We start from the raw sequence: 22695 nt of genomic DNA on the forward strand, positions 1-22695 counted from the left end.
TTGAGATACCATCTCACACCAGTTAGAATGGTGATCATTAAAAAATCTGGAGATAACAGATGCTGGAGAGGGTGTGGAGAAATAGGAACACTTTTATACTGTTGGTGGGAGTGTAAATTAGTTCAACCATTGTGGAAGACAGTGTGGCAATTCCTCAAGGACCTAGAAATAGAAATTCCATTTGACCCAGCAATCCCATTACTGGGTATATATCCAAAGGATTATAAATCATTCTATTATAAGGACACATGCACACAAATGTTCATTGCAGCACAGTTTACAATAGCAAAGACCTGGAACCAACCTAAATGCCCATCGATGATAGACTGGACAGGGAAAATGTGGCACATATTCACCATGGAATACTATGCAGCCACAAAAAATGGTGAGTTTGTGTCCTTTGTAGGAGCCTGGATGAGCCTGGAAACCATCATTCTCAGCAAAGTGACACAAGAACAGAAAATCAAACACCACATGTCTTCACTCATAGGTGGGCGTTGAACAATGAGAACACATGGACAGAGGGAGAAGAGCATCACACACTGGGATCTGTCGGGGGGAAATGGGGAGGGACAGTGGGGGGTGGGTAGTTGGGGAGAGATAGCATGGGGAGAAATGCCAGATATAGGTGATGGGGAGGAAGGCAGCAAATCACACTGCCATGTGTGTACCTATGCAACAATCTTGCATGTTCTTCACATGTACCCCTAAACCTAAAATACAATAATAAAAAAAAAAAGAAGTATTCTAGATGTCAATTAAGAGATGTAAATTAAAATTTTAAACTAAAATAACAATATATCAGATAATACACATACACGTACATACACACACAAATAATAAAAGCAGGAGTAGGCAGAATAAAGAACAGAAGGAAGGTCCAAGCTACCACAGAGCAGGTAGCTGAAATCCAAACTGCATTTGCCATGCAAATGTAATAAATGCAAAAGCTGTGGAAAAAATTATGCATTGGTTCTAAGATCCATGTCAGTATTATGGCTTCTAGGTCTACAGAAGTGCTTTGAAGAGTCAGCCAATTTCCTACAATGTTCTATTCTAGAGTCACAAGTAGTAGATGAACATTAATACTCAAGATGATACAAAATTAATGCTTGTAAGCATGCTAGAAGTCCTTGAATATTCCCCTTCGACATTAAAGAATACACACACAATAAAGAAGAATAAAGAAGAAATTGATACAAAATGTTACAAAAAACTGAAACACAAGGTTGCACAGAAGTATATAAAATCGATTTTGAATCCTAGAGTTGGGTTAAAAAGTTGTAGTTATATTGCCTATGATACAGTCTAAATTAATAACTTAACTACGATTAAACTGGTGAAAAACAATTTTGAAATTTCCAGAATGAAAAAGGAAAGTATCTACAAGTATTCTTCAAATAATATGACTCCACAAAAAAGATGGAGCGGAATCCTCAAATGATTTTGCAGTGCTGCATAAACCCCTCAGAAGTTATTGTTTTCTTAAAGGAAAAATGTTTTTATGCAATATTTCCATACCAAGACAAAGCATTCATGCAAAATGGCAACAGAAAGCAATTTTATTTATGCAAGGGCAAAATAGGCCATTTATTAAGCTAGAAATACAAGACAGTTTAATATTAGAAATCAAACATATATTGCATCAAAAGGTCAAATGAGAATATACTTTTTGTATAATGCAAATTCATCCCTAGGAGATTGCTAATGGAAACATCATTCATATATAGTCTAATTGCTGTTATGGAATTCAGAACATATAATTTACCATATAGTTAAGAAATAATTTGCCTGCCATTATTAGGGATTTAAGTGTTCTAGTTAAGTGAATTTTCAATACCCTTAAAATTTTAAAAACTCATTAATTTTAAATATATTACATACCACACTGACTTAGTAAACAGAGTATTTTAATAAAATCTGGTATGCTAATAATGTAAAATTGTCTTTATGAATATCAATTACTATGCTCTATTACAATGACAACTTAGGGCTGTTTGTTCCGGACCTAACTGAGAGCTGCATTGTAAGATACAAACAGTCTGGTTGAAGCATGAAAAATGTATATTGATAATAAGTGGAACTATTCTTTTTTCTTATGCTTTTCTCTTGAGTCTACTGTCAATTCAAAATGAGTATGCTATATTACTTCTATTCTCTTCAAATCTGCTGACCTGTTATTTTAAAAGAACAAAACTAAAGCTTTCATAGGTGGACAGGAAACTTCATATGCGGCGGCGGCAGCGGCGGGCGGCCCGGGAGGCGGCGCCGCCCCCTGCCCGGTCTCCTCAGCGCAGCCGGTCGCTGACCCGCTGGTCCAGGGCAACGGCCGAGGCTACTGGGGCGGAGCGGAGGGCCGGGCGGCTGCGGAGGCTGGAGTGGGCGCGGAAGCGACCGCCATGGCGGTCCTCAAACTCCGCGACCAGGTAGGTGAGGGGCGGCAGGGCGGGATCGCGCCGTCCGGGGAGGAAGGGAAGCAGGGTGGACCGGCGGTGTGGGCCGCCTGGGCGACTCCTGGCGACGGCGGGAGGCCCGGCGGGCAGCGGCGGGCGGCGGGCGGTCCGGGAGGCGGAGGCCTTTAGAAGAATTGTCCCTTGGCCATTTTTCAGAATGCCTGAAGCAACAAATAATTTTGACAAGACAAAATGCATCAAATAAATTGTCTCCAGATACTTTTGAATGTTTTGTCAATTTAAATGCTGCAAAACCACTGGGCAGTCTTGATTTTATTCCCCTCGAATGAAGAATATAAATTTATCCTGTTAAAAATGAGCTACATCAAAAGATTCTTCTTACAAGTCTTGACATTCTAAAGTTCATTTCGAAAATTTTAAGATTAAATCTACATTGTTTGAGCCCTCATAATTTAATTTATTCAGTTCCTTTCTTCTGTGTAGGAATAAGCTGTAGTGTTATCCTGTTTGGAAGTTTTGTTTTCACTAATTGCAATTCATTAAAAGCTTCAAAAGCTGAAATTTTAGCATGCTATTCATTGAATATTTAGATTAACAATTTCTAACTGACTTTGTGCAAAGTAAACCAAAATGTAGGGGACCTGTTACGCAAAAGTTGCGACCCTTGTAAGATACTTAGGATGATATACAAAATAGTACTTCCAAGGGTCAAATATTTTAAATTCAATTGATGATAGATAGTAAAAAAGGTATATAACTATGCTGAAAACTTCAGTGTTTTTTTTTTTTTTTCGCCTTGACATGTGGGGATTATTACAATTCAATGGGTTTTAAAAATTGAATATCAATTTTGCTAGAAAAATTTTGTAATTTGATTACTTATACTGGAAATTATATAAATATTTGTTAAATGCAACAGCTACTTTCATTGGTAAGATTTCTCTGTTTGAACACGATTTTGAATCATGTTTGTACTATAGCAAAAATCTAGTATTTTTTTTTCTTATTTTATATTAGCATATTTTTGCTTTGGAGGTTTCTTAGTAAGAACATTGTTTTTGCCACAATACTATAGCCACTGACATTTGCATCTGCACCTCAAAGTTAAACTTTTGAACTGAGTTTATAGTAATGTTCACAAAATAGTGTCAGATATTTTACCTTCGACACAATTAACTTCTAAAAGTTTCACTTCGATTTCATATATTGGATGAAGAAAATTGAACCACTTTTGGAATTACTTCAGTTGATTTTCTATTTGAAGCATCTTATGTCAGTGGTATAAAATTGACATTATTTAACTATCTGCAAAGTTCCTGTGCTATTGGAGCCAACACACTAACAGCTATTGCTTCATGTTAATGTACACACACAAAACTTGGACTAAAAAATGAGTAAAAGTAACTTAGAAGTAGAGACATGTAAACTGAATGAAACTCATGCTTCACAGAATGCTATATGAATCTGCGCCTTCTGCTTTGGGAGGCTGAGGCAGGCAGATCATCTGAGGTCAGGAGTTTGAGACCAGCCTCAGCAACATGGTAAAACCCTGTCCCTACTAAAAATGTAAAAAATTAGCCAGGCATGGTGGTGCACACCTGCAGTCCTGGCTTCTCAGGAGGATGAGGGATGAGAAATGCTTGAGCCCAAGAAGTGGAGGTTGCAGCAAGCCAAGATCTCGCTACTGAACTCCATCCTGGGCAACAGAGTGAGAATCTGTATTTAAAAAAAAAAAAAAGCCTCTTCTGCACTCTTCTGCACTCTTCTGCTGCTGTACGTGTTAAATCACCATCTTTAGGCATGACGTTCTTAAAATGACAACTAACTTTTCAAATACATGATATGGCTTATTCGCAAGATTTAAATCTGGTTTTCAAGTTAGAGACTAAATATAAAAAACAGACAAGGCCACATCATATATGACAATAGAACTCTTACCCACAACCTCTACAGTAGGGGTGTCCAGTCTTTTGGCTCCCCTGGGCCACATTGGAAGACGAAGAGTTGTCTTGGGCCATACATAAAATGCACTAACACTAATAATAGCTGATGAGCTACAAATTAAAAATGCAAAAGAGATCTCATAATGTTTTCAGCAAAGTTTATGAATTTGTGTTGGGCTGCATTCAAAGCCATCCTGGGCCACATGTGGCCCACAGGCCGCAGTTTGGGCAAGCTTGCTCTACAGTAACCAGTCCAGGAAACTATATTACAACTCCTACAACAATCAGCCCAAACAGTCAGGACTGGTTCAATGGCTGCCAACTTCCCTGTTTTTTACTCCTCTTCCAAGTCAAGACCAACAAGGGAAAGTCACTTGGTCTCCCAAAGTGCTGGGATTACAGGTGTGAACCACCGTACTGCAGTGTCAAGAGGCTCAGGAGCTGATTAGTGAGACTCTCACTAGCCAAAGAGGAGACAGCCCACTACATCTCTTCCTGCTAACAACTTCCAAACCAAACATCTGACATTGCTTAAAATATAGAACTTGCCCATTCTCTTTCCTGCCTTTGAGTCTCTGCCAAATGCAGGTGATGGAGACTGACTATTGCTTAGTCAGCTCTGAGTCAGTAAACTCTGCTCTCATTTGGGTGCTCTTCCTCTACATCCCATCACTGATTTCATGAGGGATGAAATGACCAATAGTGGATGGTAAACACTGATGAACATTTGGTACAAGTTACATATCCTTTATCCAATTTTATTTTTTTGAGGTGGAATCTTGCTTTTGTCGCCCAGACTGGAGTGCAATGGCTCACTGCAACCTCTGCCTCACAGGTGCAAGTGATTCTCCTGCCTCAGCCTCTCGAGTAGCTATCAAATTTCTTAAGAAACAAATATTTAGTACTCTATCTTGTATTACATGTGTTGTTTTTTAAAAGCTGGCTTCTTACAACAAATAAAAAATTATTATTGGGCCATGCATGGTGGCTCACACCTGTAATCCCAGCACTGTGGGAGGCCGAGGCGGGTGGATCACCTGAAGTCAGGAGTTTGAGAACAGCCTGACCAACATGGGGAAACCCTGTCTCTACTAAAAATACAAAAATTAGCTGGGCATGGTGGAGTGTGCCTGTAATCCCAGCTATTTGAGAGGCTGAGGCAGGAGAATTGCATGAACCTGGGGAAGTAGAGGTTGCAGTGAGCTGAAATCATACCACTGCACTCCAGCCTGGGCAACAAGAGCAAAACTCTGTCTCAAAAAAAAAAAATTATCAACCAAGAAAATAAATGAACAGTTGTTAGACTTTCACCATGCAATAAATACTAGAATTACTGTAGCAAGAGTGAACGGACCATTATAAACTCTTCTGTAAGACGTTAAGCCTCTGTGTACTCTATAACTTTCCACAATGTCCATTGACCCTGCTTCATGTACCTTGCCTGCCAAGGCACAGACCACAGCACAACAGACACATCAAGTAGCTGAGCAGCAGCATCAATTGCTTCTCCCACAGAACTGGAAGGATATGGCTCTCCTGAGTCCCTCAGTCTGAGCATACTTTTCTTATCATCAAGTGCCCTGGCTGCTCTCCTTGAAATTTTAGGAGGTATTTAGTTATATTGACTCCTGCAAGGGTCTGTGAAAGAGAGTGAGGTACTGTTTTTTTGTTTTTTGTTTTTCAGATTTAATCATGAATTAAGTTAGAATCTTGTTCATTGTATATACCTATTCATTCATATACTACTAAGTATGTGAGTGAGACCACATCTCTAAACTAAAAGTAAAACATAGAGCTCTAATAAGCTCATGCTGGCAATTTTACGTATTTATTTATTTAATTAATTAATTTAGAGATGGGGGTCTCACTCTGTCCCCCAGGCTGGAGCACAGTGGCATGATCTTGGCTCCTTGCAGCCTCAGCCTCCCAGGTTCAAGAGATCCTCTTGCCTCACCTTTCCAAGTAGCTGAGACTACAGACACCACACCCAGCTTATTTTTGTATTTTTTGTAGAGACAAGGTTTTGCCCCGTTGCCTAGGATGGTCTCAAATCCTGGGCTCAAGCAATATGGTCTCCTTGGTCTCCCAAAGTGCTGGGATTACAGGTGTGAACTACCACAACACAGTGTCAAGAGGCTCAGGAGCTGATTAATGAGACTCCCACAGGCCAGAGAGGAGACAATTTAACCATCAGTAAAAATGGTTAAATGCAATGGGTTAAAATACTGCTTTTAAATTATTACTGCTATTTATCAGAGGATGAAATGGTTAATGAGGGGCAATTGGTATTTTAGGAAGTATTTCTACTAGTGAATGAAAAAAATCAATGGCAAAGTAAATATCACTATTTTGTCCTAATGAATGCATAGATCTAGGCAATGATCATCAATGGTTACTTAGATCACATGAAGAGAGGCAATCAGAGATGGAGTATTTCCTAATGAAATTATCGAGCTCCACCTAGGAAGTAGTCGTGCCAAATAAACTGCACCTGAATGTGGCCAAGCTTCTATAACCATTTAAAGGAAATACAGGGGACAAAAGAACTTGGCAGCGTAGGAATGCAGTCAACAAAATTCATTCTGAGAAACATAATTGGACAAATGACCTGATTTATTTAACAAACATTTGCAAGGGAAAACAAAAGTTAGTGACAGAAACTTTAGATAAACTAAAAGATGTAAAAAGATTTATGGCAACCACTTGCACTGTATGGTTATGTAAGGCATGATTCAGACAAACAAATATATAGGAGGTTGGGTGCAGTGGCTCACGCCTGTAATCCTAGCATTTTGGGAGACCGAGGTGGGTGGATCACCTGGGGTCAGGAGTTTGAGAGCACCCAGCCTGACCAACACGGTGAAACCCTATCTCTACTAAAAATACAAAAATTAGCCAGGCATGGTGGCACATGTCTGTAATTCCAGCAACTCGGGAGGCTGAGGCAGGATAAGCGCTTGAACCCGGGAGGCCGAGGTTGCAGTGGGCCAAGATTGAGCCACTGCACTCCAGCCTGGGCAATAGAGTGAGACTCCATCTCAAAAAAAAAGTCATAAAAGAATTAGGGGAATATAAACACTGACTGATATTAGATGATATATTAAGAGGTCATTTTAATTTTGTTCAGTCTTGGTAACGGTATTGTGATTGTTTTCTAAAGATATACACTAAAAAACTTAAAAGTTGAAATAATATATTTGACATTTGCTTTAAATGTATCTGAGATGAGTAGAAGATAATAATAGATTGGTTGTGAGATAGATAATTGTCAAAATTGGGTAATGAGAACATTAGAGTTTATTATAGCATTCCTTCTATTTTTGTATATGTTCGACATTTTCTATTATAACAACTTTTTTTTAAGCTCATTACTGTTGGTAGTGTTATAGAAGAGAAATCCACTACTGAATAATGACAGCCCAGATCTTTAGAAATGTTGGCTTCTGTTTCCTGGGGTAGGAGCAGTGCTGAGGAAGGGAGATGTTGACACCGATTGTTGTTTTTTCTTAGTATCTCAATTCTGTTACATTCAAGACATTACCTGGACCCAAATCATGAACCATCTTGGACAAGTTCTATGCCCAACCAGTTCTCCTGAGGCTGGAAGACCCATCTTCTCCAGCTCATTCTGCTTTTTGGTTGGGTTTCCTCTGGAATTTCCAAATGACAATGAAATGAAATAGAGTGTCTTTAAAGTGAGTGTAGCTATTTGATGTATGTCACTTCAGGGCCTGATTTGCTACATCTCCATCATGGGTTGAAGCACATGTCAAGAAGAACCTTCTTCTGCTTGATTCCTGAGTGACCATGATGAGGTATGTCCTCCTGCTGACCTGTGTTGGACATGCAGCGCAAGTAGGAAACAAACTTTTGTTGTGTTAAACCACTAGGATTTTAGAGTTGTTTGTTCAGCCTATGCTGATTGATACAGATGTGTTTCATTTGGCCTTCACTTTTAGAAATTAGAAATTTTTATGCACCATTTAAATGGCAAACATTTAAAAAATTAAAATGCAAACATTAGAAAATTGGTTGATTTCACTACAGATCTGGAATATTGATATATAGCAACTCAGGCTGCATTCTTCTCACTCATCCCAATCTTCATTGCTCTTAAATCTGGGCCATTTCACTCAATTTTGCTTACTAATTGCATTCCGTAATCATCTGAGTTTGCCACCCCCTAAATGAAGACTACTTAATAATGAGTATTGTTAGGTGGCATTGCCTATCATTTTTACATTGAAATAATGAAGGGGCTCTAATTCTCAGATGTGAAGAAAATTATGAATCAGAATTAAATCTGTAAGTTCCATTCTTTAAAGTGGCCTATATCTTGCTGAATCGGCTGATTAACATATCAGTAGTTAAGGACAGCTGCATAGTTATAGATTAAAGCTGACCTCTGAGAGTGTGATTGGGTAGTCAGAGTTGCATTAACTGGTTTGCATCCAGTAAACTCATTTTGTAAAATGAACACTTAGAGCACTCAATAACTCTCTGGTGGCTCAAAATAGTAGTTACATTTTAAAAGTGCCTAACTGGGGAAGTAGCTTACATGTATGGAGAATCCATTCACTGAGTTGTGCACAGGATATGTTTCTCCCCATCTCACCATCTTCCTGGGGAGTGGGCTTAGCATCCATCCCCTTCCACATAGCAAGCTCAGATAATAGGAGAGCAAGTAAAGAGATAGAGGCTCTATTAGCAATAAAAAACTTGTGGAATTTACACTATAAGAGGTTTTTAATAGGATGAGAGTTGGGTCTTATGGATTATTCACTCTGTAAACTCAACAGTCAGGGAATGGCACAGCAAGACAGCCCGTGCCAGATGGTGTCCCCATGACCTTGGACTTCCCAGCCCCTAGAACTGTAGAGAAATAAATTTCTGTTCTTTATAAATTACCCAGTCTGTAGTAATTTATACCATTGCTTTTGGTGTTTTAGTCATGAAGTCTTTGCCCATGCCTATGTCCGGAATGGTATTGCCTAGGCTTTCTTCTAGAGTTTTTATGGTGTTAGGCCTCGTGTTTAAATCTTTAATCCATCTAGAGTTAATTTTTGTATAAGGTGTAAGGAAGGGATCCAGTCTCAGCTTTCTGCATATGGGTAGCCAGTTTTCCCAACACTATTTATTGAATAGGCAATCCTTTCCCCATTGCTTGTTTTTGTCTGGTTTGTCAAAGATCAGATGGTTGTAGTTGTGTGGCGTTTGTTTCTGAGGCCTCTGTTCTGTTCCATTGGTCTGCTGTTTTCAGCTACTGGAAATTTGTTACATGGAGTACCAATAGGAAATGAATACACTGTAGACCTGGGTTTTGAGCACAACTGTAACTTATAAAAGTGGAGTCCAGGATATCTTTAAAATTACTAATATCATTCATGAGTTAGAAGTTTTGCAAATTTTCCCCATCAGCTAGGAAAACTATGGAAGAATTTTCCTTTATGGCTCCCCAAATCTATTGAGGAGGCAGAATTATGTGAGAGGGCACTTTGAAGATAGACAGGCCTAGGTTCAAATTTTGGCTCCTGTAGAATTTGTCAAATTTAAAGTTCAAATAATAATGTCCACATAGATTGGTCAAGATTTGTCCCAGTTGCTAACAAATTAAAAATAAAGCATCTAAATGAATCACTGAAAGTGTTCTACCATAATTCTAGCCTTAGTATTTTCAACACTTAGATTTCAAGTGTTTAGCATTTTCTTACTCTTACCAATTCAGCTAGATTGTCTGTGGAAAAACATCTTTTTCACTGAATAAAATAGACAGTTTAGAATGTTCTGCTCAAATATTATTATCCATGTTTGGTAAAATAGTGAGGAGTTTAGAAAATGACTTCGACGTCTCAGGACTGATACTATGAACCTTAACATTATTGACTGCAAAAGCCATCCTGGGAGAGCTCTCAGCCCCACAACCCTCCTGGTGTAATTGAGTAAGGATAAATGTCATGTAGGCACCTATTTAGGTGCCTGCCTATCCAGGTATCACTTAGAAGTAAATGTACAAACTCTGAAGACTAGTGGAAACCTATGTCAGGGACACAGTGATAATATTTAAAAGGATCATGGAAAACCAACCAGTGTTAGTTGAACAAAATCATTCACCCAGAATTGCAGAGATTAATGAAGAGACTTTTTTCATCACTTCCCTTTATTCTGTATGTAAGGAAGAATGCCTTTGGAATACTTTAGAGAATTAACCTGCAGAGATCTCATGAAATGACTGGATATTTCCATAGGGAGTATATTCATTACATAAATATGAAGGTATTTTATTTTCCATGGGAAAAAAGGTAGAATAGGAAATTATTTATTGGAAGATTTAAAATGAAATTAGCAGCTGGGTGCAATTAGCATTTTGGGAGGCCGAGGCAGGTGGATAACTTGAGATCAGGAATTGGAGACTAACCTGGCCAACATGGCAAAACCCACTCTCTACTAAAAAATACAAAAATTAGCTGGGCATGGTGGAACATGCCTGTACTCCCAGCTACTCAGGAGGCTGAGGCAGGAGAATTGCTTGAAACCAGGAGATGGAGGTAGCAGTGAGCTGAGATCGTGCCACCGCACTCCGGCATGGGCAACAGAATGAGACTCTGTCTCAGAAGAAAAAAAAAAAAAAGCAATTAGGGAAGATGAACAGCTTAAAAAATAGTAACCAAAAGGTATTATGCTAACATATAGAAAATTATGAGAGAATGAAGTAGAAAATTAAGTATTTTGGGGGAGAATCTTAAGGAAGAGAAGGATTGACTGTAAGGTGGTTTGATTTTCTTTGAAAGAAACATTTTCATTCTTGTATTTCTCTTCTAAAATTTTATAAATCTGAATTTGAAGGGTAAAGTACTAACTAAGCTGTTATATTTGGGAGGTCTACTCTTGGTAAACTTTAAAAATGATGGACAATTTCAGGAGTAATTGGGAAATGCTGAGCTTTCATTATTTATACCTTAGAGTAGTTGTTATATGGATGACCTCCTTAAGAGACTTGAGAGCTTCCTAGTAGAGATTTATTTTTATAGTTTTCACTCCCTCCCAACCCATCAAACCCATTGTTTTAAAGAGAGAACAGCCCTGTTAGCAGAGCCTGTGCTATAAAGCAGGCTAGCCTTCAAGCAGACAGCTGTCCATATTGCACAGCTGCCTGGCCAAGCAGCTGCCAGACAGGCCTCACAATTCTGAGTCAGGCCAACCCACATTCTTCGATGATCAGCCTTTGTCATCTGATGTCTTTCTCTCTGAGTCAATGAACTGTTGTCACATATTCTGTTGTGTTTATCCCATTGTATTTTCCAATTCTGTACTTAGCAAGCTAAAACTAAACGAAGAAACCACTACCTACAAACAGCAATAGTTTACTGTAACTGGGGCTATATGTGCTTTTATAAGAGATTAATTCTCTGGCATGATTTTATAATTGGGCAGGAAAACTGACTTACGGTAACTGTGATTGTATAATCACAAATTATGCAAATAAAAGTTTCATCTTTTATGTCTCTCTATTTTCAATTTGCTTCCCAGTTACTTAAGTACATATGGCCAAGAGCGTGGGGGCATTTCTTTGTCAGGTGTTGCATTTTCTCAATCTTTTTCTCTTGCCATCTCCCCCTTCCCTCTAAGCTGAGAACCTCTGGTGCATACACAGAAAAGGACACAAAATAGACTGACTTCTTGTGTGTTCTTGCCAGCCACATCAAAGTTTCTCCCCAATAGAGCCCTAGGAACTTATCCCTAGGCCATGATATTACAAGGTCCTCACATTTATAAATGCACCACAGTGGGGCCAGGCTGTTGAAAGGCCCCAAAGCATGTGAGTTTATCACATTCCAGCAGGAATGAAATAGTTTGACTACCAATATTTGTTTTAGAAAAACAGATTTTGGGATTCCAGTTAACCAAACAGTTGGCAATGTTTTTTTACCTTTTAAAATTATACTTTAAATTCTGGGGTACATGGGCAGAACGTGCAGGTTTGTTACATAGGTATACACATGCCATGGTGGTTTGCTTCATCCATACCACCGTCATCTACATTAGGTATTTCACCTAATGCTATCCCTCCCCAATTTCCCCACCCCCCTGCTCTCCCACCCCTAGCCCTCCACCCTACAACAGGCCCCGGTGTGAGATGTTCCCCTCCTGTGTCCATGTACTCTGTAAGTTGTTTTGACATTCTGAAAATATTTCTTCCTCTACTTCTTTTGAAGAAACTGGAGACTTGGAGATTAAGGCTGATAAATCATCTACTTATAATATGTGTACAGACTACAAACTAAACACATTGTTTTCTTGGAAATGTTTTCACCACTGACAGATAGAAAATACCCCCCATGAAATCTCTCTTCCCAAAGGGAGAACTATTGAATGAATGTGAACAAATCCCTAGAACTTTCCTAACAGACCAAGATGGAAGAAACTCTCATCTGAGTGATTGAGTTTCCTGCAGACTTCATCACCTACAGCTTTTTTCCCATAATCTAGAAACATGGAAAACCGAAGCCAACTCTAAGTATTTATTATTATTATTATTTGAGTTAAAGTCTTGCTCTATTTCCCAGGCTGGAGTGCAGTGGCACCATCTTGACTCTGCAACTTCTGCCTCCTGGGTTCAAGTGATTCTCCTGCCTCAGCCTTCCAAATAGCTGGGATTACAGGCATGCGCCACGATGCCCAGCTAATTTTTGCATTTTTAGTAGAGAGAGCATTTCGCCGTGTTGGCCAGGCTGGACTCAAAACTCCTGACCTCAGGTGATCTGCCTGCCCCGGCCTCCCTAAGTGCTGGGATCAGGAGTGAGCCACTGTGTCTGGCCTATTGCCACTTTTTAATTAAACTTGAAGGCAGGATCTTAAGTCTTTTAATATTCAGGAGAATTCAGTTCAAAATTCAGGAAAAGAATCTGTGTTTTAGTATTTGATTTGAAAACATAATTGACTTGAAAACACATGAAGAAGACCTGGAAATATAGATATAAGTACTCAATCTTTATATCCTATTTGAAGTCTCTTGCTTCAAACAGATAAAAATATTTAGCAAGTTTCACAATTTTTATAAAATTAGTAATGTAGAAAAGTCATCAGGACACACTGTACACACACAAAAAAAAACTTTACATAATTTATTTAAAATTTGTTGAGTTTCCCGTGCTCTTACAAATGTAACATTCTCATATACAACATTCATTGAAGAGGCACAATTCTTATTTAGAGGTGGCACAGATTAATTTTTCAGTGAATAGTTCCTCTTTCATTAGGAAATTTAACCACAAGCTGTGTTTCTGTAGAAAGTTGCTTGAAATTCTATTCCTAATAAAATTTAATTTTTCTATCTCAAAACGAACGTATGCAAACGAACAGTACATGACTACTGTCTTCATATCTTCTATTATAAGCAGAGTAATTTCACAGTGGAGTTCTTTTTTCAAGCAGAAATTTTAAAAATATATCATTGTTAGGGAAGAACTGACCTGGATTAAGAATGTTCTGCTAGACCTTATTAAGAAATTGTCAAGTAGGTGATCAGGAGTGTGCTTTGCCACAGAATTTCCCTGCAGGCTTCCCTACCAGCCAGAACCTCATCAGTCAATTGAAAAACTCCCCTTATAGACATAGACAAAGCCTAAGAGGAAATGGAAGGTTGGTGGTTGGGAGCGGGGATGGGGTGCTGATTCTTGCCTTTGAAGAGTAAACTTCTGGTTATCTGGGTGGTTAGAATGCCTCCAGGAATGTATTTTTACATTCTCCGGCTTAGGACAAATCTTGTCTTTTAGGTTTCAGAGTTCTGTCCTCTCCACTTTTTATCTCCATATTACAGTGCTGGCATTGGGACAGAAGTCAAGAAAGTGACAAAGTGGCAAAGCGAGTCACAGGTCACTGAGCTCTAATTAGTTTTGGGTTCTTTTTAAAATATATTTTTTACTTTTTTTTTGAGACAGGAACTTGCTCTGTCGTCCAGGCTGAGGGCAGTGTTGCAATCATAGCTCACTGTGGCATGGACTTCAGACTCAAGCCATCCTCCCACCTCAGCCTCCTGAGTAGCTGGGACTACAGGTGCGCACCACCATGCCCAGATCAGTTTCCCGTTCTTGAACTAGACTTTCCTACCAAGTGTCATATGAAAAAACAAAAAACAAAAAAGGCTGAGGCACAGGGATAAAGGAAGGAGTATTTAGCTGACACACTCTCATCTTAGTTCACTATCTACCTTAAAATGCTCTGGGGGCAGAGGGTGCTTGTTACAATGAGGATTCTTGGTCCACACCCTAGATCTGTGGACTCAGAATCTCTGGAGGGAAACTCAGGAATCAGCCTGTAAACAAACATCCAAGATGATTTCACACACCTGGGATACATCCATATGCCCCCAAGAAGCAAGATCCCTGTCCCAGTTAGAGAACCTACTTTTCACCCTGCCAGATTCCATTTCTCCTGTATTCATTCTTGCCTTGTTTCTTCATTAGCATTTCATGTTAATCATTCTGTATGTAATCTTGTCTGGAAAGTTTTCTACTTTTGAGCAAACTTTTAGGCTCTGCATATAAGGAATAAGGCCTTTAGGCTCAGGATATAAGGAATATTCTTTCAACTTGCACAGCTGCCAGTAGGTTCATTGGACACTTCCATTTCCTTTGCTTTTTCAAAACTAGGGTTAGTAACTTTGTTTCCAGATGGGAAGTGAGAACATTAGGAGAAATGGAAAAGCAGTATTCTTGAGCACTGGGAGTTTCAAATGTTTGTGATACAAAAGTGGGTTTCAGGTCGGGGGATGATAAATCAATCAGGATAGGCTATTTCCCTGATCATTATCATCAAAATAACATTTCAAGAGCAGTCATTCTGGATCCCCACGACTTTGTCAGAGTCTTTCATTACACACCAGAGAAAAACACTTCCCAGGTTTCCTCAGTGTCACCACCAAGTGGTGTTACACCACCAAATGTGTTAGCATTATTTTGGACCCCCAAAGCATGGAAATTAATCTATAAGTTACTTGGCCATTTTGATACGAAAAAGAGATTATTGTTTTCTAAGCATTTCAAATCTAAACTTTTTAATAATTTTTTTTCATTTTTTGGGGAAAATCTAAAATTTTTACTAGGCTGCCAGAACTAGGACTTAATGGGATTCTTTCTCTTACAACATGTTACTACTTGATGGTGGATACAGGGGTAATGGAATGGGAGGGTGCATATGCACATGGCCTTCTAGAAAAATCCCATATGCAATAAATATAAGAAAATATGCTGACTTTTAAAAGTAACAAAAGCAGATCAATGGTTACCTCAGGATGGAGGATGGAGAAGAATTACAAAAGGGCAGGGGAAACTTCTGGGGGTGATAGATATGTTCACTATTTTGTCAAGGGTGTATACATATGTCAGAATGTATCAAGTACAGGTCAAATATATAAAGTGTATTATACGTCAGTTATATCTTAATCAAGCTTTAAAAAGAACTTGAAGCTGGACGTGGTGGCTCATACCTGTAATCTCAGCACTTTGGAAGGTCGAGGCAGGTGGAACACGAGGTCAGGAGTTCGAGACCAGCCTGGCCAACATGGTGAAACCCCCATCTCTACCTAAAACACAAAAATTAGCTGGATGTGGTGGCACACGCCTGTAATCCCAGCTACTCAAGAGGCTGAGGCACGACAATCTCTTGAATCTGGGAGGAAGAGGCTGCAGTGGGCCGAGACTGGGCCATTGCACTGCATCCTGGGTGACAGACCAAGACTGTCTCCCAAAAAAAAATGTACAGCAATATCCATAAAATTAACAAAAAAAGAACTTTAAATGACAAAAAATCTAGCAACCATTTTATTAAAAAACTAAACAGATGAGAATAATTAAGGGGAAGTGCCTTAATAACCATTTTATTTAAAAACTAAACAGATGAGAATAATTAAGGGGAAGTGCCTTAATAACCATTTTATTTAAAAACTAAACAGATGAGAATAATTAAGGGTGTCTAAGATAAAAGAAGTAATAGTTTTAGCATATTCTCTTGTTAACAGTATTAAGAAGTTCAATTGCTTACCTTATGAATTAAAAGTTTTAGAAGAAACAGGTAGAACACAAATAAGATGATACTTTGCTTTATGAAAACTTTATTCCTCTTTCTACACTTGCCTTCATTTCTATTTGGGAGGAAGAAAAAAAATTTGCAGAAAATAAGAACATTTTTGTCTTATGTTTTTTTCCCCTACCAATTTGGAGGTACCAATAATATACTAATAAAATGTATTTATGTGGTAGTATAGTAATATGTACTCCATGAAAAATTAATAGTATTCAGTAGGAGGCTAACTGGTTTCCAATATTGAATGTCTCTGAAACTGTGCATAAATACTGTAAATTTTACAATGACACAGTGCAAAAGAACATACATGTGTACCTACGCCTTTCACTATGTTAGGAGTAAGGTTGGGGAAAATGAACCAAATCAGGTGTTGTTTTGGAAAACAAAAAGATGCACATGACAGGAAGTTCTTTTCCATTCGAGTTATCTGTAAGCTGCCTTAAACATGAGATCTCATTTGCTTAAGATTTTGGACATGTTGGTTTATCACAGCAATTTTTAAAGACCTCATTCTTCTTTAGATCTCATTTTGGAAGAATTAAAGCTAAATCTTTCTTGGACAGTTTGCCATCTTCTTTAAAAGCAAAGCCTGCAAAAAAGGTCTTCCAGTTCAATAACAAATTTATGCTCTTACAATTATGTATTAAACAAAGGTTTAGTTTAACAGAATGATTAATGCAATGTACAGTTTAAACGTATAATTTTATAAAAGAAATCTGATTAGGACTTAGAGGATCGAATCTTAGTTTGGATAGCAGTATTTCTAAATAACTGGGAAGCTTTTGGGGAAAAAAATCTCCACTTTAATCTTAGTTCCATTTATATATTACTTTCCATCTTTCCCCAAAAGAACATTTCTAGAGCACAAAATAGATTCATAATTGTTTAATTAGATACATTTTATATATCCTAAACATAATAGCTCCCATAGAAATAAATGAATATTTTGTACATAAACTTTATTTACTGTGCCACATTCATAATATACGGGGCCAAGTGCAAACATTTATTACATCCCCCAATGTGTGCAGAGCTCTGCTCCCACAAACACCTCATTATCTAGGATGACACAGAACAAGATCAGACAAGATGGATAATTAAAATCCAGAAGATAATAACAAAAAGGTACTTTATGATTATAAACTCTTCTCCAGCTACAGCTAGAACCAGTACTAAGCAAAACAATTTAATCAGGTTTTCCTCCCTAAATCCAGCCCCCACACCACTACTCCTTGGGACAGGATCTAATAATTGATTAGTGGGGTTGCTGAAAGGCCTAAGGTCAGAATAATCTAGAGGAAAAGATTTAGAAAATTGACAATATTGAAAATCCCTTGGTTTTTCTTGCCCAGATAATTGCATTTTTTCTTCACATATAGTTGATATGTACCATTAAAAGTTATCTTAAATGATATGTACCATTAAAAGTTATCTTTACAACTATCTCAAAATTATGGGGTAGGTATTTTAAAAATAATCCATGAGAAAGAATGACTTCATTTAAGAAAAACAATAAAGTAACAGCAAAACTGGAAAGTAAGTCTGCACTGTGGGTGGCAGCACGTGGAATCGATGAGCTTCTGGTTGGACTCTACCAGTGCTGGTGTGTGCCATTGGTCTGCTCAGTCTAGCCAAGTCCTCAGAATCATCGTCACTTATTACTACTCTCCTTAATGACCATCTCCAGTGAAATGAAGCAGCTTATGAATAAACCATGGGAGAAGTATACAGGCATACTACGTCCTCCTCTATCCTAGATCCTTTTAGGAAAAAACAAGAAAGTAGGCTGGAAATAAAAAGGTCTGTATAACATCCTAAGGAATAAATCAGGTTTTATTAAGAGAATGATCTAATATTCTACCCTTTTGCTATTTAGTCTTGAAAGCCCAACTACTACATAGATAAAAATTCTGATAGGGTCTCATAGTTTTATAACCACCACGTCAATAAAAAGTGTAAAAAAGAAAAGGGGATGATGCCATCACACCAATAAGTATTCCACAGGAAATATGATATTAGTGAATTGGGATATTATAGGAATAGTATCTAAAGCTTAACTGAACACTTGAATTGGAATAATCAGAATATCTGAATCCCAAAAGAGATTCTAAATCTGGATATTATCAAATGTGGTGATTTTAATTAATTTGACATTTTTCTCATTCTCATCTTGAAGTCCTCATCAGAGTGTCAGGCTAGCTCTGACCAACATTCACTCACCTGATTTGTACCATGACCTCACTGCCTGGTAAAGATCCTTTCTACTATTTTTTCTTTTTGTAATTATAATCCAAATTGCTAGGTACAGTCGTTGCTTCCCTGATGGGTCCTGGGTCCTCTTCCAGCTGCCTGACTGATTCCACATCTGATGGTCAGCTGATGTCTCCCTTTCCCACATCTCTGCTTGTAAAACCTTTACTTTGCAAGATGCTTTTCTTGTGTTTAGGCTATTTTGAGACTGTTCAGGGAAGTGCTAGTAAGTACAGACCAGAACCACTTTAAATAGTATTTAAAGCTTTACCAACCATAAGAGAACAGACTTCCATGCGGAAGTTAATAGGATTCTAATTAAAATTAAAGGCATGTATCTCCAGATGCAGATAAAAGAACGTCAAGATGAGTGAGCAGAAAAATAATCAATACCAAGGAAAAGATTTTACTACTGCAGGGCAAGCCACCTATGGATTTAAAATGGGAATGAAAGGAATAGAGAGGGTATTATTGATGCAGAATGCTTAGAACTGGTGATGGATTTGAGAATTTACCTGACCTATGGATTTAAAATGGGAATGAAAGGAATAGAGAGGGTATTATTGATGCAGAATGCTTAGAACTGGTGATGGATTTGAGAATTTACCTGAGAATGAAATTCCATTCTAAGCTAATGCAAACTGTACACATAACATATAAAAACTCAGATGCAAGGGAGTAGTTTTAGATAACTAAAAGATTGCTCCATCTAGTGGAAACTTCAGAGTTTTCCCTTACGCCCTCATCAGCAGTTTTTCATTTGATGGTGTATTAGCCATTATTAGGAATGCTTTGCTGAGGTGAAATGACACTAAAATCAACACTTCGTAATAAAATGTAAAGTGTCCATAACTGTATCAGAGTTTTAAATAACACTTAAGTTCTGATGGTAAGATCTAAGAATAAACATCTAACTAAGAATAAAATATATGTAATTTTGTAATTCCCTAGGAAAATCTCTGAGGAGATTTTTTTTAAAAAAACATACAGGCATTTATATAGTCATCTACGTGCAAAAACTTAGGAATACTGATGCAAGTTTCCTGCAAAAGCCTCTGTATATTAGTGGAGGAAACACAAATCCTGAAGTATGCAAAACACACTTCTGCTTCCTTGCTTTGGGATGGATAAATTCCTTAGCTTAAGTTTCATATCTCTGCCAATAGCAAGGTAAATAATATGTAGTCATGTACCATACAGAATCACTTGATGAAAATTTGAAATATGATTTTGCATAAATTCATTTAAACAATGCAAATAAGCTATTAGCATTCTTGCTTCTGTTCTCAGTGGAACTCAACGAGTGCCAGTGGGGTGGCCATGGGATTGAGATGTGGATTACATGGTGCTTCACTCAATAACAGTTACATTTATAGTACTACTAAGCCCACACAGGAATTCCATATGCTTTTTGCTATTTCCTTTTAAGGTTTTAACAATGATGACAAATGTCCAAATCAAAGACAGATTTTTCCAAATAATAGGGCACACTGTGAGGTTAGGTGGAAGAGGGATGGTTTATTATCTGGACGCAGGACAGGAAATTAACGAGCAACGTGAATACAGAGATTACTTAGCACACCTTTTCCTTCTTTCCCTTCAGACATAGGATAGAGTAACTGACTTATCAAAGTAAAGCATGTGTTGTTCACGTTTAAAAAATCCATTTAAGTTAGTCTCATAATTGTTCTGATTGAGAAAGTGAATCATGCCATGATTCAAAAAATCTGTTCTTCACATAAACCTATGGGCACACATTAAAAAAATGATTTATTGTACATCTTTGCATTTCTTAAGGCATGAACAATGGCATACCGATGGAACAGGTTCTGAGAAGCATCACATCTTTTCGACAAGGCCAGCACAATCACACCACATCAAACAGACACACTTGAAGTCTGCACTGACCGACTGCTGTGGCCCAGGAGTCCTGCGACAGGGGATGGTGCTTCCAGACAGCGGAACACCGCATGGTTTCTATGTTGTTGTTAACTCTCTCGATCAGCTTTAAGCACCAGTTACCATTTGTTTTTCTGTACAAACTCTTCAGACTTTGGATTTTATATTCTGCTTTCCAAGGAGGGTATGGATTTTTTTTTTTTTTTAAGGAATATGGTTGCAGCAAAACAGAAAGGATCCGAAAGTGGCTAGGGGCCTTGTCTAATGCACTTCTGAAAGTCCATTACAAAGATGAATAGAAAAGCAAATGGTAGGTTTTCAGTTGACCCAGAAACCACACGTAGCTATAAGAAACATAATTGTGCATAGTTATTTATTCATTCAGAATGTGATATGTTGGCTAGCTCTACATTCCCAGTCTACCAAAGAACAGGGCTGTCTACTTTGCTAAACCCAGGGTCCTTTCGAAGCTCCCAGTAGGTGTCGTTAGAAACCCAGGCTTCTCTTTGATTGGCATCAATAACTTTTCTGTGAAAATATAAACACCAACATTAGTCACAAATTGCATCAAGGTAACCCTATAATAGGACCCTCTCCTATAGATTAGACATGGACATATAAGCAGTGTTTTTGTGAGCCAGTTAGTATCTTATCTGCTAACTACTGATGATGTGACTATTTTTGACCAGAAATGAAGTCATTCTTCTTGTTAAATGTGTGAAATGGAAGTAGGCAGGGCCAGCGGGAAAAGGAACTGGAGCACAGGAACAAATTACCTACTGGCAAGGGTAGAAAGTAGCCCCAACTAAGCATACACAAATAATGTAACTATGAGCTTCAAACCCCGGGCCCACGAGAATAATTTCTCCTTCACTAAAGTATGCAATATTAGTAGCTCTAGGAGCCCATGCAGGGCCCATGTCCAAGGAGCACACTTTTGACATCTGAAGGGCAAGGCTGCATTTCTACCCCAGAGCAGTCATGAGATGACAAGTCTAAAGGAGATAAGGTTACCCTGAGCTTTTTGTCCTGGCTCTGGAGGGCAACAGATGGATTCGGAAACCTCAGATTAATCTGTGTGATGTATACATAATCCTGCAAATAATCCTGTAATAATCACCTACTATCATACCACAGAGAGACCAAATCTAAACACACACAAGCTTTGAGTGATAGAAATAAAATAAAATCCTAATAAAGCCAGGATGATCTTGTGGGCCGTGGGGTCTGGTTCAGTCTGTGGCTAAAGGAGTGGGAACCAGTTTCCACCATTCTAAAGAGTGCAGCTGAAGGACAAAGAGCCTTCTGGGTGGTATCCTCACTCTTTTCTGCTGCCCATGAAAAGAGAAGAGCTGTAGAAAAAAATTCTTTCCATAGTTACTAACTTCTCATAAGCGCAAAATCTGATTCAATATTTTCACTGCCAAAAGCAAAGTTGCCAAAATCCATTTACCCATTTGCTTTTCATGTACCTGGAGCTTCTCATTGCCTGTGGCAACCATTTGCAAAACATGAACTTGCTACGGGAGTTAACTGACTTACTTAAAAAATTTTGGTATATGTTCAAGATTATTTTCTTCCATATATCGTCTCCGAGATCTCTGGAGTTCCTCTACTCTTTGCTTCTCTGATGCTGCAGCTTCTAAATTTCCTTCTTCCAAAAATCTAAGCAGAAAGCAATTGATATTTGAATATATTATCATCCTTTCTGGGGGAAAAAACTCATTTGCACAAAATTGCTTTCTAATTGCTACGAACATAAAATACCACACAGTAACACTCTGGCGATGTCGCATCACCTTTGCCCCAGGCCATGCTACCTCTGTCCATCAATTTACATACTTTCTAGGTACATGAACTGAATTATTATAATCAGCAATATCAGTGAAAGGTGGGTGGTTTGACATTGAAGACTTTTCTGTGCTGTCTGGGGTTTTACAACTTGAGATTTTCAGGATGACTGCAGAGTCCAGGGTGAGAAGAGCATGAAGTCACAGCCATGTTCCCTTTCTATATTAACAGAAAGGTTTTGCTAAAAGGCCATAGAATGGAGGATGATAACTGGCTATTCTCCATCTATTCTGAGAACAGACTGAGAGGGAAGGAGC

At 38.3% G+C, this 22695-nt stretch overlaps 1 protein-coding gene and 1 long non-coding RNA gene across 13 annotated transcripts in view; one reads left to right on the top strand and one right to left on the bottom strand.

The window, feature by feature from the left end:
* The first annotated feature begins 2384 nt into the window (after positions 1 to 2384).
* Positions 2385 to 22241, top strand: LOC135273660 (uncharacterized). The gene is made up of 3 exons (XR_010341452.1): positions 2385 to 2426; positions 8086 to 8172; positions 20486 to 22241. It is a non-coding gene; the product is annotated as an uncharacterized LOC135273660 (long non-coding RNA).
* OSBPL6 (oxysterol binding protein like 6) overlaps positions 20933 to 22695 on the bottom strand; it is a 140236-nt gene continuing 138473 nt past the window's right edge. For all 12 annotated transcript variants that reach the window (XM_064373304.1, XM_064373303.1, XM_064373308.1 and 9 more), the window contains 2 exons: positions 22130 to 22252; positions 20933 to 21115 (listed from right to left, as the gene is read on the bottom strand). In XM_064373304.1, coding sequence (XP_064229374.1) covers positions 21007 to 21115; positions 22130 to 22252 — 232 coding nt within the window. In that variant the 3' untranslated portion in view covers positions 20933 to 21006. The remainder of the gene's footprint in view (positions 21116 to 22129; positions 22253 to 22695) is intronic.

This window comes from Aotus nancymaae, unplaced genomic scaffold (assembly GCF_030222135.1).
Source record: "Aotus nancymaae isolate 86718 unplaced genomic scaffold, 86718_ANA_hifiasm-v0.15.2.pri h1tg000008l, whole genome shotgun sequence".
NCBI classification, from domain to species: domain Eukaryota; kingdom Metazoa; phylum Chordata; class Mammalia; order Primates; family Aotidae; genus Aotus; species Aotus nancymaae.